Below are 14,868 nucleotides of genomic sequence, written 5' to 3'. Positions count from 1 at the left end.
CTATGACTTGTAGTCTCCTAGTCAAGAGGAAGACAACCAGTCAACTTTACGGTGGAGAATAATCGGACCCGTGTGCCCAAGAGATCCAAGCTGACATTGCCAGTGGAAGTATCCAGAAGTCAGCCATGTCCACAAGACACTGACAGGGTCACAATGTCAGAGAGTAGAAACAAAACATGAATCTAATCATGAGGAAAGGTAAGAAAAGTCATAAATAATTTCAAATTAATGAAATCTTGATTTAAATGCAATTTGAACCTAGAATGGATCCTGTATTGGAGGAGAAAAAATGTAATAAAGGACATTTGGGATCAAATGGCAAAACAAAGACAGGAAAAAGTATTTATCATTGAATTTGATAATGTGTTAAGGTATATAATATGTTAGGGGGCATGCTGGAGAACACAGGATAGATGGCTATAATGTATGAAACAAGCTCTCAGTTAAAAAATGATATGTGCACATCTTTCTCTCTTTCATACACACACACACACACACACACACACACACACACACACGGTTGTGGCCCTGTCATTCATTCATTCATTCGTATGAATTAAAAAGCAAAAATAAAAATATGGACAAAGGGTGGTTAGGAACTGTACAAATTTCTGTAAGTTGAAAATTACTTCCAGGAGCTGGGGAGATAGCTCAGTAAGTAAGAACACTTGCTGCAGAAGCATGAGGACTCAAGTTCGAATCCCCAACACCTACGTAAAAAGCCTGGCATGGCTGGGTACATGCCTATAACCCCAGCACTGTTGGGGGCAGAGACAAAAGGATTGCTTGAGCTCGTTGGCTGCTAGCCCACCTTCAAGTTCTGTGAGATACCCTGTCTCAAGAGAATAAGATAGAGCATGATACAGTCAGATACCTTATGTCCTCCTCATGTGTCTGCACATGGATATGCACACCTCCACACACTCATGTGTATACACACTACACACACACACACACACACACACACACACACACACACACAAAAGAGTAAATAAAATTAATTCCAAATTAAGTTTAAATTTTTACCTCACATATTATACCATCTGTAGCATGGACATTGGCACTATAAAAACACCTGTTTCTAATTAATTTCCACTCCATTTTACATATAAACACAAAGTACTTTTTTCATAATTAAAAACAAGCTGAATTTTCCATTAGTACAACTTCAATGCAAATTGACTGAAGACAGACCTTTGAGTCATTCAGAGCTTTACCAAGAATTGTTCATTTTGTAAATGAAATTGTCATTATAAGGTCACTCCTGGTAGATTTCTGTACCTATGTGCACTGTCTTTTATGCGGGTGAGCCTACATTAAGAATGGGAGTATGTTGAGACCTGAGCGCTTTTAATGTAGTCTAAATATTTCTTTACATTTTGATAGAGTATTATATTGCAAGTTACTATTTTATCTTTCTTTATAGCATGGTAATCATTCAGATTTTAAAATATTATGTATAGAAAGAGTATGTTATCTTTTAATTTCAAGATAGTAAGACTATTAAAAAGTACTGATTTAAAAAGCTGTACCAGATCTCTTATTGAGAATCAGACTGCAAGTTCCCTATGGAGGGGCTACAATTACTCACTCACTTTTAGATCTTGCATCGCTCTGCTCTGCTCTGGCCAGCCCTGTCCACACACCCATTCCAGAGCTGCCAGCCAAGTGACAGGTATGTCCCCACACTTTCAAGAAGAATCCTAACAAAGGAGGACTGTTCTTATCTAATATAAGTATAAAGAAATAGTGAAAGAAATCTGGAGGAAGACTATTAGATCAGCACTGGTATTCATTCAAATGTTACATCAGTCTCATAAAACTATCACCAATCTATTCACTTTGCCAACATCTTGATGATGTGATATATGCTGAAAGACAGCCAAAAGTCTGTAGTACATACATCTGTAAAAAATGCTCATAGGGTCGGTGACTTCTTTTAGGTACTGGTACTTTATATAAGAAAGGCTGCTATCTATGAAATATTAAACAGGGAACAGGGGAAAGCAAGGATAACTATGAGCTTAATGCTGGAAGATGTTCGCCAACTATCTTCTCCAAATGTCTAACATGAGATTATAACTTTGCTTTCAAATCTCTCACTTGGTAATGAAAATGAGAAGAATCAAAAAGGAGTTAAAAAGCTGGGCATGTTGGTGCACACCTTGATTCCAGCACTTGGGAAGTAGAGACAGGAGGATCACTGTGAGTTCGAGGCCAGCCTGGTCTACATTGCAAATTCCAGGCCAGCCAGGGATACAAAATTAAAAGAGCATACAGTATAAAAATCTGTAAAACAGAGACAGGCTACATGAAAACTACATGATAAAATAAACAAAAGGCAGGAAAGAACTGTCTATATAACTTCAGAATAATCATCAAGACAAAATAAAGTATTAGGAATATAGGGGACAGCAAAATCAATTTTGCCTCACGTAAGCCTAATTCTTTTTAAGACTTAAAATGTACTTATGTGAAATGAATCACGGTAAAGTCTCTTTCAGTTTATACATCATGTGCTCACATGCTGGGAGACACAAAGCAGAGCGACTGCAAATGACAGACGAAATACCCGACAGGCAACACCTACCCAGGTGGCAACGCTCTCTTTCTCTTGCTTCCCACTTGTGACTGTCCACATATGCTGCAGAAAGCAGGCATCTCTTCCCTGAGGAAAAAGAATAATCTCAATAGGCACATTTCACAACGATTTCCTTTTATTTATCTGGCCATTAAACATTATCTTTGTCACATTTTCAACCACTAGATTACACATTTTAGAAGTTATAAGATGATACTGTAACCAATACTACAGAGTTCATAATTCAGTTCATAAGAATATACGCTCAACTCTGACAAATAGAAGGTACGGAAAGATCTGAAAAATGACACAATGATTTTATGAGTAAAAATGCTGTCAGTTTTATTTTTTTAATGTTAGGGTTAGGAGTCATTCATTGCCACTAAATCATGTCCAGGTTCCTAGAACTCCTTCATAGGCCCCCAAACCTATTAATTGAATGGTTAGTTACTAGACCTGAAAACACTTCCATTTGACTTGGATCAACAAATTTACCATTATTTCGCATAAAGCAAAGAGAAATATTATACCAAGTGACCCAGCATGCCACTGGTAGCTAAGAGAAACTTAAAAAGCTCAATTTGAAACAAAAAAACAGGTAGTGAAGCTGGATTCCCAGTGGTTGGCACAATGCTTGGCATATGCAGTGTTCCATAAACATGAACATCAGGAATAAATGAGAAGGAACTGATGGCAATCTTCAAAATTAAAACCTTCTGTACTTGAAGGGGCACTCAGGAAAGTGAAAGAATAACCTACAGCATGGGAAAAATATTTATAAATCATTTCTCTAATAAGGGACTTGTGCCAAGAAGATATAAAATAACTCTCACAACTTCATTAATACAAAATGATTCAATTGAAAGATGGGCAAAAGATCTGAGCACACATTTCTCACAGAAGGGGAAAAATATGCTGGACTTGGTGGCACAGGCCTGTGAGCCCAGCTACTCAGGAGGCTGAAGCAGAAGGATCATAAGTTCAAGGTGTGCAAGGGCTACAGAGGGAGTCTGAGGTCAGGTGGAGCAACTTAGTGACACCATATCTCAAAACAGAAAGTACAAGGCCAGTGAGATGGCTCAGTGAGTTAAGGCATTTGCTACCAGGCCTGAGTTTAATCCCTGGCCTCACATGGTGGAAGGAGAGAGCTGATTCCTATAGGTTGTCCTCTGGCTTTCATACATGTGCCATGGCACTCATGTGACCCCCCCACACACAAAGTAAATAAACACACACAAAAAAAGTGTAACAGAAAGTACAAGGCGCTTGGCTAGCTAGATCAGTCAATAGATCATGAGACTCTTAATAGAAAGTTAAAAAAAGGACTAGGGATACAGCTTAGTGGTAGAGTGCAAACCTAGCATATGTAAGGCCCTATGAATTCCCAGTACCACAAAAAAAGAAAACACAGACAGACAGGTGCATGCACGCACGCACGCACGCACATGTAAGTTCAAAGTCTTTCCTCTGTGTCTTTGAGGAATTGGTTTCAGGATTTCCCATGGGCACACACATAAAATATCTTCCAATGCCCAAATCCCTTACATAAAAAGATGGGAGAAAATTCAAATATAACTGAGGCACATCCTCTCAAAATTTTAATTACGTCTACGTTACTCATCATACTTAATTCAATGAAAACAACTGTGTAGCTTTTATTATATTATTTGGGGAACAATGACAAAAAGATAACTGTATGTTTAGTGCAGGTGCAATTTTTAAAGGATTTTTACTTTGTGTGCGTGTGCGCACACATTTGAGTGCATGTGAGTGAAGTGCCCATGGAGGCTAGAAGGGGATATTGGATCTCCTGGAGCTGGAGTTACAGGTGGTTGTGACTCAGCCAATGTGGTGCTGGGAACTAAACTCTGGTCCTTTGCAAAAGCAGTAAGTCCTCTCAACCACTAAGCTATATCTCTAGTTCCCAGATGCAATTCTTAAAAAGTATCTTCTATTTGTGGTTGGTTGAAAACAAGATGCAGAACCTGGGACTACAGACAGCTAGATACTTACGTATACACATTTATGCACACAAACATAGCTAGTAGGAACATGCAAAGATCCTTAGCATGACTGGTCAATAAGGAAATACAAAGCAAAGTCACGTGGAGATAAGCACTTCAAACCCACTCTGAAGACTATAATCAGAAAGCAGAACATGAAGGCTATGAGGGAAGACTCAGAGAAACTAGAACTCATGTACTGCTGGTGCAGCTGCTTTGAAAAACACACAGCCCCTCAGAATGTTATCACAGTTATATGACCTAGCAATTCCACTCCTCAGTAGACACAAGAAAAATGAAAACATGCATTCACACCGAATTGATACACAATGTTCATGGCAATGTCATAATAATGATTAAAAGTAGAAATCACCCAAATATCCACCAGTTGTATACCGAGATTTGGTAAATCTTTATAATAGAACATTATTTGGTAAGTGAAAAAAATGAAGAGATTATGTTAAATGAAAAATATATCAGTTGCAAAAGTTCTCATAATTCCACTTACATGAAATACCAGAAGAGGCAAGTCTAGAGACAGAAAGTTGATTATTGGTTGCCTGGGCCTGGGAATGGGGATTGGGTAGCCTGCAGGAAATGGAGAGTGACTGAGAATGAATATGGGGTTTCTTTTGGGTGTGATTAAAATGTCCTAAAATTGGTTGTAAAGATGCCTGCATGATTTCCTCTTTCCAGAAAAAAGTCACAGAACTGCATACTTTCAATGAGTGAATTGTATGGTATGTGAATTATACCTCAAGAAAAAGAAAAACTCCAAAATAATGACTAAATGAAGGACAGGTACCCAGAGGTCCTAAGAGCCCACAAGCCACGCCTTTGTTGGTTAGAAGTCATGAGGACTGAATAAATGTCAGAACACCGCAAGGATACTCATCTATCCACCAATGACACTAAATAGATATATCTATGTGCATTTGCATGCAATCCAACTCTCTTACCTCAATTAAGCACAGATCAGATTTTTACTAGAACAGTGTATCTAAATTTGAGTTCTAAAACTTAAACATCAATAGGACCATTAGAAAAACTTCCCTATAAAGTGTTTCAAAGAGGAAACTAACACATCCTAAAAAAGTTGTAACTATCTGAATGTCCACATGTCAAATGGATTATAATTGTACAAAACTATCAGATGTTTAGAAAATAAAATATTTTTCCAAAAAAAGACAACATTGTAAATTACTAATTTTACTCACAAACTTACTAAAAAAGATAAGTAAAGGGCTGATGGCCTTATGCTAGGTATAGAAATAAACAACAGTAGGAAGAAGAAGGACGGAACTTGGGTTTTGTTTGGTTTGGTCTTTTTGAGACAGGGTCTCCCTGTAGCCCCAGCTGGCCTGGAACTCACTATGTAGACCACGCTGACCTCGAACTCACTCTCAAAGATCTGCCTGTCTCAGCCTCCTAAGTACTGGGATTAAAAGTGTATACCATTACAACCAGCTGGAACTTGGAGTTTTATCAGCTCTCTGAAGTTTTCAGATCATGCAGTCACACAAGAAGCTAATCTAGGTGACAGGTAAGGAAAGACCTGCATGCTCTAGGTGACTGACACAGGATCAAAAGCGTCAATTCAGGTAACTGAGTCACAACTTATAGCAGCATTGCTGTGCAAACTGAATTGCAATTTCTAAAGCCAGGAAGACCTCATCTCTAGAGGAAACACTGGAAGCCCTTCTCTACATGACCATGAGATGAAAAAGCTGGTAAGCTGCAGACTCTAGCACGGCAGCAACTTACTCATTGTCTACATTTGTTACTAGGTCTTCCTTAGTTCCTGTCTTCCGTCTAACATGTGCTTCCTTCTATCATAAGAAATCACCTTCTATATTCAAGAAAAGATAATATTTAGATCAGTGCTCACAAGTTTCCAACTTGGAGGTAAAAGACGGGGGATGGAAGGTTATTACAGGGAAAAACAGGACTCTCAGAATGTCATCTGGGTGCAGTTTCCAAAGGAATATGAACTGAATTCATTTCTCTGCTTTTTCCGTATCCTCATTTCTCTGCTTTTTCCGTATCCTAGAGAGCACTCACATTTGATGGGTCATGATCCTTTCATTTTTAAGGCAAGCACTGGCCAGTCAAGATGAAAATAATATAAACAAGGACAAATACATTTTTTTTTAAAGGTAAGCCCAGCTTTTTGGAGGTCGAGGACAACTTATAGCAGAGCTTTCTATCCTTCCACCATGTGGGTTCCGGAAACTGGATTCAGAAAGGTTGTAAGGTCACCTGCTGAGCCCTCTCAGGAGTCCCAAGCCCAGCTTTTATGCTTGTTTTTAAATTATTTGTATTAAAATTAAGCTATGGTAATCACTCTCCTTCTCTATTCATTCATAAAGGAAACAGTTTAAGGATAAAGAATTTAAAACTGGCAAATACAATAACGGCTCCCAAAGATGTACAAATCTTAATCCCTAGAACCTGTAAATATAGTAGATTGCATAGCAGAGGAGAATTAAGGTTGCAGATGGAATTCAGAGTGTTAATCAATTGATCTTAACATAGGAGATCATCCTTTATTACACAGGAGGTCCAATGTAATCACGTGTCCTTAAAAATAGGAGACAATCTTTAGGTCAGGGTGATGCGTAAAGGATGGAGTGATGTGACACCTTTACTGGCCAATATCACCTTGAAGATGAAGAATGAAAACTATGACCCAAGAAATGTGAGTGGTCTCTGGAATATGGTAGAGACGGAGAAATGGATTCTCCAAGGAATCCAGAAAGCAGCACATCCCTTCAGACACTTTGATTTTAGCACAGCAAGATTGAGTGTCAGATTTTTGGGGCCCTGAAATATAAAATAAATCTGTGTTATTTTTAGCCACCAAGTTTGTATTAATTTGCTACAGCAGAAACAGGAAAATTATGTGTCAAGAAAGATACTCTATTTTGTGTCTTTTAAAATGAGATGTTCATTAGACTGGGGAGCTGTCTCAGTCTGTAAAGAACTTGCCACACAAGCATAAAGATCTGAGTTCTGATCTCCCGGCAACCATGTAAAAAGCTGGGCAGGTGGCCTGTGCCTGTAACTCCAGGGTTGTAGGAGATATGGTGGTTCTGGGAGCAGTCTAGATAGATCGATCCCTGGCTCAATGCTGAATTGGTGAACTCCAGGTTAAATGAAACTCAAAAAAGCTAGTTACTAAGAAACTTAATTTTTACCTTTATAATTATCTTTAACTTAAATTTAAATAGCTACATGTATAAGTAACTACCATATTGGAATAATAGAGGTGTAACCTGCCAGAAGTTCACCAGTTCTGACTGAAACTAAACTATTAATTAGTTCTCTCAACTCCCCCCATGTAATACCTATCCCCTCCTTAGAACCGACGTTCCAAATATAAATAACCAACATACTCTCCTTTATCTACTGTCCAGGGTCTTACTAGATTGCAAAGAATTTACTAGCAATTAAATACACTAATAGTTGCTCTAGAGATCATTTTTAGTGAGCTGCTAAGCATTGTGCATGCCAATTTGACAAATGTATGGTATAAAACATTTTTTACCAGGATAGTTTAACCATTTAATCTTCAGAAAACTCTCGTGGTCAACTATACAGTTCTGGGTTGATATGTAATGGCTGTACCTGAAGTGTGAGCAAATGTGTGCTGCGTTTTTAAATCGTCACTAAGGGAGGCTGACTGAAAAGGAGACAAGCATTGCAAACATCAAATGTCATTATTGCACTTTAATCATATAATCAGGCACATTTCTCAGAATTATTAGGTTGAAACCATCGCAAACTTCGCTTTTTAAAAAAAAAAAATACTTTAAAACTTCCCCTCAAAGTTTTCATCATCAGATCCATTAAGAAGGCTTTGAGTGGGGTACCATCCCACTCAGACGTTAAAGTGCGCTACAACTACTTGTTTGTCTACACGTGGAAATTATAAAAAAGAAAGGTCAACGATGAGTTGAGGCCAAGGTCATCATGTGAAGTTAGGTTAGCAGTGAAAAATTCTTCCATGAAGTGAAGAACATTAGGTGTCTGGTGGACCACGTATGAAGTGGTGATGCCTGATGCCCCTCCAAAGAAACTTCAGGAGGAAGAAGCCTGTCCACCACTAGCCACAGGGGAGAACATACTCGGGCTTTTATGGTCTGCAAAAACAGACTACCACCGTAATACACTCAACTGGCAAGACATACACAATCCCTCATGCCATAGGCTTTCTACTTTTCATATTTTCGGACCAGGAGACACTATCATTTAAAGGAAGAAGACGGGTCGGAGACCTTACTCCTTTCTATGCTACCAACTACCCTAAACGGCTTCTCTAGCAACCGGAGCTCAGAGGCACTTGGTCTCTTTGAAAGCCCATCGCTCCCTTCATTCAATGAACCGAGTAATGAGGGGCCCTAACGGAGCAGCTCCTCCAATGCAGCAGCCACCAACCTGCCGGAAAACGCGGAGGCGCAGAAAGTCTGTGAGCCAGAAGCACTCCACACCGTACCATGGGGGCCGCCATCTTGGAACGTACCAAGAGGAACGCCGACGCAGGGGGACCAGGCCTCGAGGGGCGGGCCCAGAGGGCCCCCGCCGGAAGTGGACCGATCCTCTTGGGCGCTGTGGGCTGCAAGCGGTCGCGGCGTCTCCCCTCTCCGGATCCCGCAGTTGGTGCGGCCCGGGACAATATGGCTACAACGCGTCGGGCCTTGGAACGAGTTCGGCTGAGGGCGCAGTGGCCTGCGGTGTATGCGGGGCGCACTGGCTCTGGCTCCACCTGCTGTTGCTTCCCCGTCGGAGGTATCTGCAACCTCAGGCTGTGGAAAGAGGGGCGGGATGGAGAAGGGACCGTTAGACCCCAGCCGGCGGCCCTCCTTGGAGCCGGTGCGCTTTGACCTGCGCGTGTGTTCTCTGGGGGTCGAGGACCATGCGGGAAAAGCAAACGGCCTCTGCGGCCCACGCTGCTCCACGAGAACGTTCCTCCGTTTTCCGCTGTGTTTGGGTGCGTAGGTTTGAGTGTAAGAGATTGACGTTCAAGCTGTGCGGCTTACATCCTAAAAAACCTTGAGCAAACTTGCTCACTCAAAAGCATCTCTTAACGTCTTTTGGAAACTACTTGACACTGCCAAGTGATAAGAACATTTAACGTCGTATGTAGGGGATTGTTTAGTGAAATTTTACATATATGAAATCCTTTCCCCCAGACAACATCCAGCAGGACAGGTACCTTTTCTCCATTCACAAAACAGGAAACAAGCACGCAAGGTCACAGCTATATGAACTCAGCCAACTACGGAGGGACCTGAGTCTAACTGCTTCACAGGACTCCCTTTTCATAAGTAGCTATTTCTATTGTTACTTTATTGTATTACACAGAACTCCTAGTGCATGTTTATTTGGCTAAGCTTCATCTATTTTTACCTCATGAGCAGCCAAGGATCCTTTAAAGAGTATATTTTTCCCGGACTTTCTAAGCTGTGGTCAGTGATTTCTGATTTAAGGTTTCTGAGTTCAGATCTGAAAGGCCGTTTCCTAAGTTACAAAACTGGGAGTCAAAACGTAGCTTTTTCCACTCCCCTGTGCTTCACCTAAGATAAAGCAAACCTATATGTGCTTGTTTTAGTGCCATTGCTAGTCCTTAACCAGATGGCAAATGCCTGTTTGTCTTTCAGATCCCAGCTTCCTGTCAACCAATTATCATATGTGGTTCATCACTAATTATTTTCAAACCTAACACTTCTGCTGAGGACTTGCATTCTCTGATAGTTGGGATGTTTATTTTCTCACAAGGGATACTATCCTATTTGTACCTATCTAGATGGATCGTTTATTAATATAATAGGTGAAGATGAGTTAATTAGAGGCAACCAAGCTCTACTTAGGTTATTTAAGTATAAAACAATCAAAATTATTTCACTTCTTTAATTTTTAGCTAAAAGATACCTACTTACAGACAGTATTGTGAAATTAAAAGAATTTCAACATAAGAAGATGGCTATTGCATATAATCTTCCTGGCACAAAAGGTAATAGTATCTATTTTTAATTCTTATATGCATTTGTCATTTAAGTTTCCTCTTTGTCCCAATTCATTCTTCAAGAACTATCTCATAGGGAAAACTGGGAACATTTACTCTTAGTTTCCTATCTTTCATCTCACACTATACTACTATAAAGGCTTCAGCTCTCCTCTTAACCCTTCTCCCAAGATACTAAGAAACTAGTGAAATTAACCCTGTGACCAAACCTCTCTAGATCTGTGCCACTCAGACTATGGTTTGAGGACCAACATCAGCATCAATTGGGAGATTGATGGAGATACAAATAGCAAGGCATTATATGATTTGTATATACCGTATAGTTTAAGAAACCAGATGACTTAGCTTTCAAATGTTGAGTAACCTCTGAAGTATAGAGTTTAGGATATAGCTATATATAAATGAAATGGTGCTGGGTGTGGTAGTGCATTTGGCATTTTTTACTCTGTGCTGCAAAACTCAGAAGGATAAAAGATTTCTTAAACAGGGTGAAATTTGTCTATGAAATCTGAGATTTACTTTGAAAAGTCCACTGTGTTTAAGGGTATGTAGAAGAATCAAAATTAGCCAACTATTAGTATTTGTTGAGGCTGATAGGACACTTTGGGGATCATTTTATTGCTTTTTCTACTTTGGAATTATGTTTTAAATTTTTATTTTAAAAGCTAAAAACAAGGGCTGGAAAGATGACAGAGTGGTTAAAAGTGCTAGCTGCTGTTTTAGAGAACCTGAGCACCTATATTAAGGCAGCTCACAACTGCCTATGAGTCCCACGTCATGGAATCAGATGCCCTCTTCTGACCTCTGCAGGTGCTGTATTCACACAAAACCACTCTCACACACACACACACATATGTATATAATTAAAATTTTTTTTTAAATGTTAAGCTAAAAAATGTAAGGATACCTTTACTTTAGGCTTCAGTCCCTTTAGCATCTTGGAAATCTTGCCGCATTCAGTCCCTCCCTCCTACACTAGGGTTTTCCCAGTACTTCAAACTCTTTTATGAACACACCCAAAATTTCCTTTTTACTTTTTTTTTTTTAATTAGACAATTTCTCACATGTACACAGTGCATACTGACCACTCTCACCCTCCATCTCCCTACCACACCTTCCTATTCCTCCCCCTCATAGATCTCTCTCACATTCATGTCTATTCATTCTGTTTTGTGATCCAATGAGTTATTGCTTCTTAAAATTTTTTCTTTATATATGTATAGGTGTTTTGCCTATATGTGTGTAAGTTTGCCATGTGTGCTGCCTTGCAGAGCCCAGAAAAGGGCATCAGAACTGGAGTTCTTAGCTTCGTGGGTGCTGGGAATTAAATCCAAGTCCTCTGCCATAACAGCCAGTGCTCTTAACCTCTGAGCCATCTCTCCAGCTTCCCTTTAAGATTGTTGCAGGCATAGGCCTAGCACTCCCTCTCACTGCCAGGTGCTTATGAGCACCTGATTAATATCCTGCCTCCATTCCCTCCCACACCAGTCTCCGCACTGCCCTTCCTCACTGCTCTGCTCATCATGTGATGACACCCTTGGGATTCAGAGATAAACTTTAGGAATAGGGTGGAGGTATATTTATCTCCAGTTAAATACACTTAGTTTAGAATTCTTTTGGTTTTATCTCAAGGTTTTTTGTTTTGTTTTGTTTTTTGTCTGCTTGTTTGGTGTTTTTGAGACCAGGTCTCCCTATAGCCACAGCTTGCCAGTAACTTGCTATATAGACCTGGCTGAGATCCACCGGCCTCTGCCTCCCAAGTGTTGGGATTAAAGGCATGTGCCACCACCCCCTTTTCAGGTATTTTTGAGCTATGTGAAGTTTGCAGTCAGGGCTCCATGTTATTGTCTGTAATTTCCAATTGTCGTTGTCTAATAAAGCTGTAAGTGGTGTATACATATTCTGAAAAGCAACAACAACAACAAAAAAAATCAGTGCCAGTCCACTCTATTTTCTGACTGATATTTAAAATCCTGTCATGTTTTATCATTTTAAGAACCCTGTACAACAGCACTCTCTTACCTTAGTATGTATATACTCACCACCTGGGCTTTTCTCTAACAGACTTCCTTTCTAGAGTCCAAATGATTTCTTGTTCATTTAGTCACAGCTCTTTTACCCTTAATTCTAGAATGGGAATAATTCCTGTATCTTGAATGCCCCTCCTCTCTTTTTCCAATCTATTTAGCCTCTTCCTTCCTCATTGATCACCCTCTTCTGTCCTACTGCTTAGAGTTATGACATGTCATGAGACTCTTCTTCCTATTGAGTTTAAATTTTTTTTTAATTTTTACATGTTTGCGTGTTTTATCTGCATGTACGTAAGTGTCCTGTGAACACATTACCCTCAGAGGCTAGAAGAGTGTGTTGGATCTCTGAACTGGAGTTAAGGATGGTTATTAGCCACCATGCTGAAAACTCCAGTCCTCTGCAAGAACAGCCAGTGCTCTTGACCGCTGAGCCATCTCTCCAGCCCCCTCCTATTGTGTTTTTAGTCACTCACATGCCACCTTCCCACCAGTGTTTTCACATAGCTTTGTATAAAATATCCTGTCTTCCTGGATAGACTTAATTTGTTTGTGGGCAAGAGCCACAATTTTGTGTGAGAAACACATTACTCTGGGAATGGTTATATGCTAAGTACTTGAAAGTTCAAATATTTAAGTTATAATTTACATGTTTTCATGTTTTGGATTCGTTGGGTTTATTATGGATTAAGAGGTACAAGATGTAAAATCATTGCTTTGGTATCTTTTAGATTAGTAATTTTTGAGTTTTTTTTTTTTTTTTTTTTTTTTTTTTTGCCTTTTTGAGACAGGGTCTCCGCATAGCCCCCATTGGCCTGGAACTTCTTATGTAGATCAGGCTAGCCTCAGACTCACAAAAGATCCACCCTCTGCCTCCCAGATGCTGGGATTAAAGGCATGCACCACCACTCCCTGCTTTGAGAAATTTTTGACTGAATTTTTTTAAGTAGAACAGGTGACAGGAGTGAAATTGAGATTGCTAATGCCATTACTTACTTGCAGTTATTCTATGGTAGGCCCTGTGCCGGAAGTTTTCTATAATACCCTCATGTAACCCCATAAAGTAGGCATCATGGTTTCCAATTTATTCCTGGGAAATGAAGTCTCACAGATAAGGATCTCAGAGTATGCTGGTGGCAGGACCTAGGTCTGTCCAGGCCCTTCCATCTGTAAAACTTTAACCACCATCCCACCCTAAGAAGAAAGATTGGAAAATCCAGTCCCTTTATCACAAACCATGTAGGTCTTTTCTTATATCCTGAGAACGCTGTGTGCCACGGCTTCCAGTCCTTGTGTTTCAAGTGTACATTGTACCAATACTTGCAGCAGCCTTGTAACAGTCTTGAGCTACTCCTGAAATGAGAATAGCCCTATCTCTGGTTGCCTACATTGGGTTTCACCCCATGTTTTGATGACAGCATAGTCTCTTCCTAATGCCCAGGAGCAGTGTTCTGTTTTGGTGTTTGTCTCCATAGTGCATCAGTGCAATGATGAGGAACAAAAATAGATGGTGGCAACTTGAAAATGATTCTGCCACTAAAGAGTGCTGCTATTCAGAGAACTGTTCTTCACCCTCTGCCCATGGTGTAGTACTCTTGCATGTTTTCTAACAGTGGAGTAAAGGTAGGCTGTCCTAGTTTGCCTTCTGTTGCTGTGGCAAAACACTCTCATCAAAACCAACTTAAAGAATGAAGAATTTATTGGGTTCATGATCTTGGAGGGTAGAGTCCAACAGGTCAGGAAAAGCATGGCAGGAGACAGAGCAGAAAGCTGCTGGCTCACATCTTCACACAGGCATAAGAAGCAGAGAGAGCAAACTGCAAGTGGGCAAGGCTATGGACTCTCAAAGTCTACCCCCACTGATGCCCTCCCTCCAGCAAGGTCATATCTTCTAAACCTCCCAAACTGCCACTAACTGACCAAGTGTTCAAATACTTGGGAGCCTAGGGGGACACTTCTCATCCAACCACCACAAAGCTGTGTTATACAGAGGTGTTCAAAAATTTTAAAACTACCAAACTGTATATCCATAATTTGTGCAGTGGTTTTAATAAAAGGTTTATTTTTAAAAGCCAAATGTTGCCATTTTGCAGACTGGATGGATTTATACCCATATCATCTCTGTCTATCCAGAAAGATAAGGTTGACTTGACATTTGGAGATAAACCCTTAATCACAAATGAGAAAATTCAATGAAAAATGAAAATTCAAATGATAATAGAAGCTGAAGAA

General features: G+C 40.0%; 2 protein-coding genes across 6 annotated transcripts in view; one reads left to right on the top strand and one right to left on the bottom strand.

The window, feature by feature from the left end:
- The window catches only part of Mrps27 (mitochondrial ribosomal protein S27), a 96,041-nt gene extending 86,926 nt beyond the window's left edge, over positions 1–9,115 (bottom strand). Inside the window, exons 1-2 of one of the 2 annotated variants that reach the window (XM_008838477.3) lie at positions 9,022–9,115; positions 2,591–2,668 (exon numbers count right to left, since the gene is read on the bottom strand). In XM_008838477.3, the coding sequence (XP_008836699.1) occupies positions 2,591–2,668; positions 9,022–9,094 (151 nt within the window). In that variant the 5' untranslated portion in view covers positions 9,095–9,115. The remainder of the gene's footprint in view (positions 1–2,590; positions 2,669–9,021) is intronic. The other variant, XM_029566148.1, reaches the window with a different exon arrangement.
- Positions 9,066–14,868, top strand: part of Ptcd2 (pentatricopeptide repeat domain 2) — a 37,815-nt gene continuing 32,012 nt past the window's right edge. The window contains exons 1-2 of one of the 4 annotated variants that reach the window (XM_008838475.2): positions 9,066–9,372; positions 10,505–10,597. In XM_008838475.2, the coding sequence (XP_008836697.2) occupies positions 9,081–9,372; positions 10,505–10,597 (385 nt within the window). In that variant the 5' untranslated portion in view covers positions 9,066–9,080. The other 3 variants (XM_029566147.1, XM_008838474.2, XM_008838476.2) reach the window with 3 other exon arrangements.

Source organism: Nannospalax galili, unplaced genomic scaffold (genome assembly GCF_000622305.1).
Source record: "Nannospalax galili isolate Female #2095 unplaced genomic scaffold, S.galili_v1.0 scaffold898, whole genome shotgun sequence".
NCBI classification, from domain to species: Eukaryota; Metazoa; Chordata; class Mammalia; order Rodentia; family Spalacidae; genus Nannospalax; species Nannospalax galili.
The sequence above is the reverse complement of the archived record's forward strand: the minus strand, read 5'-3'. Positions and strand labels throughout refer to the sequence as shown.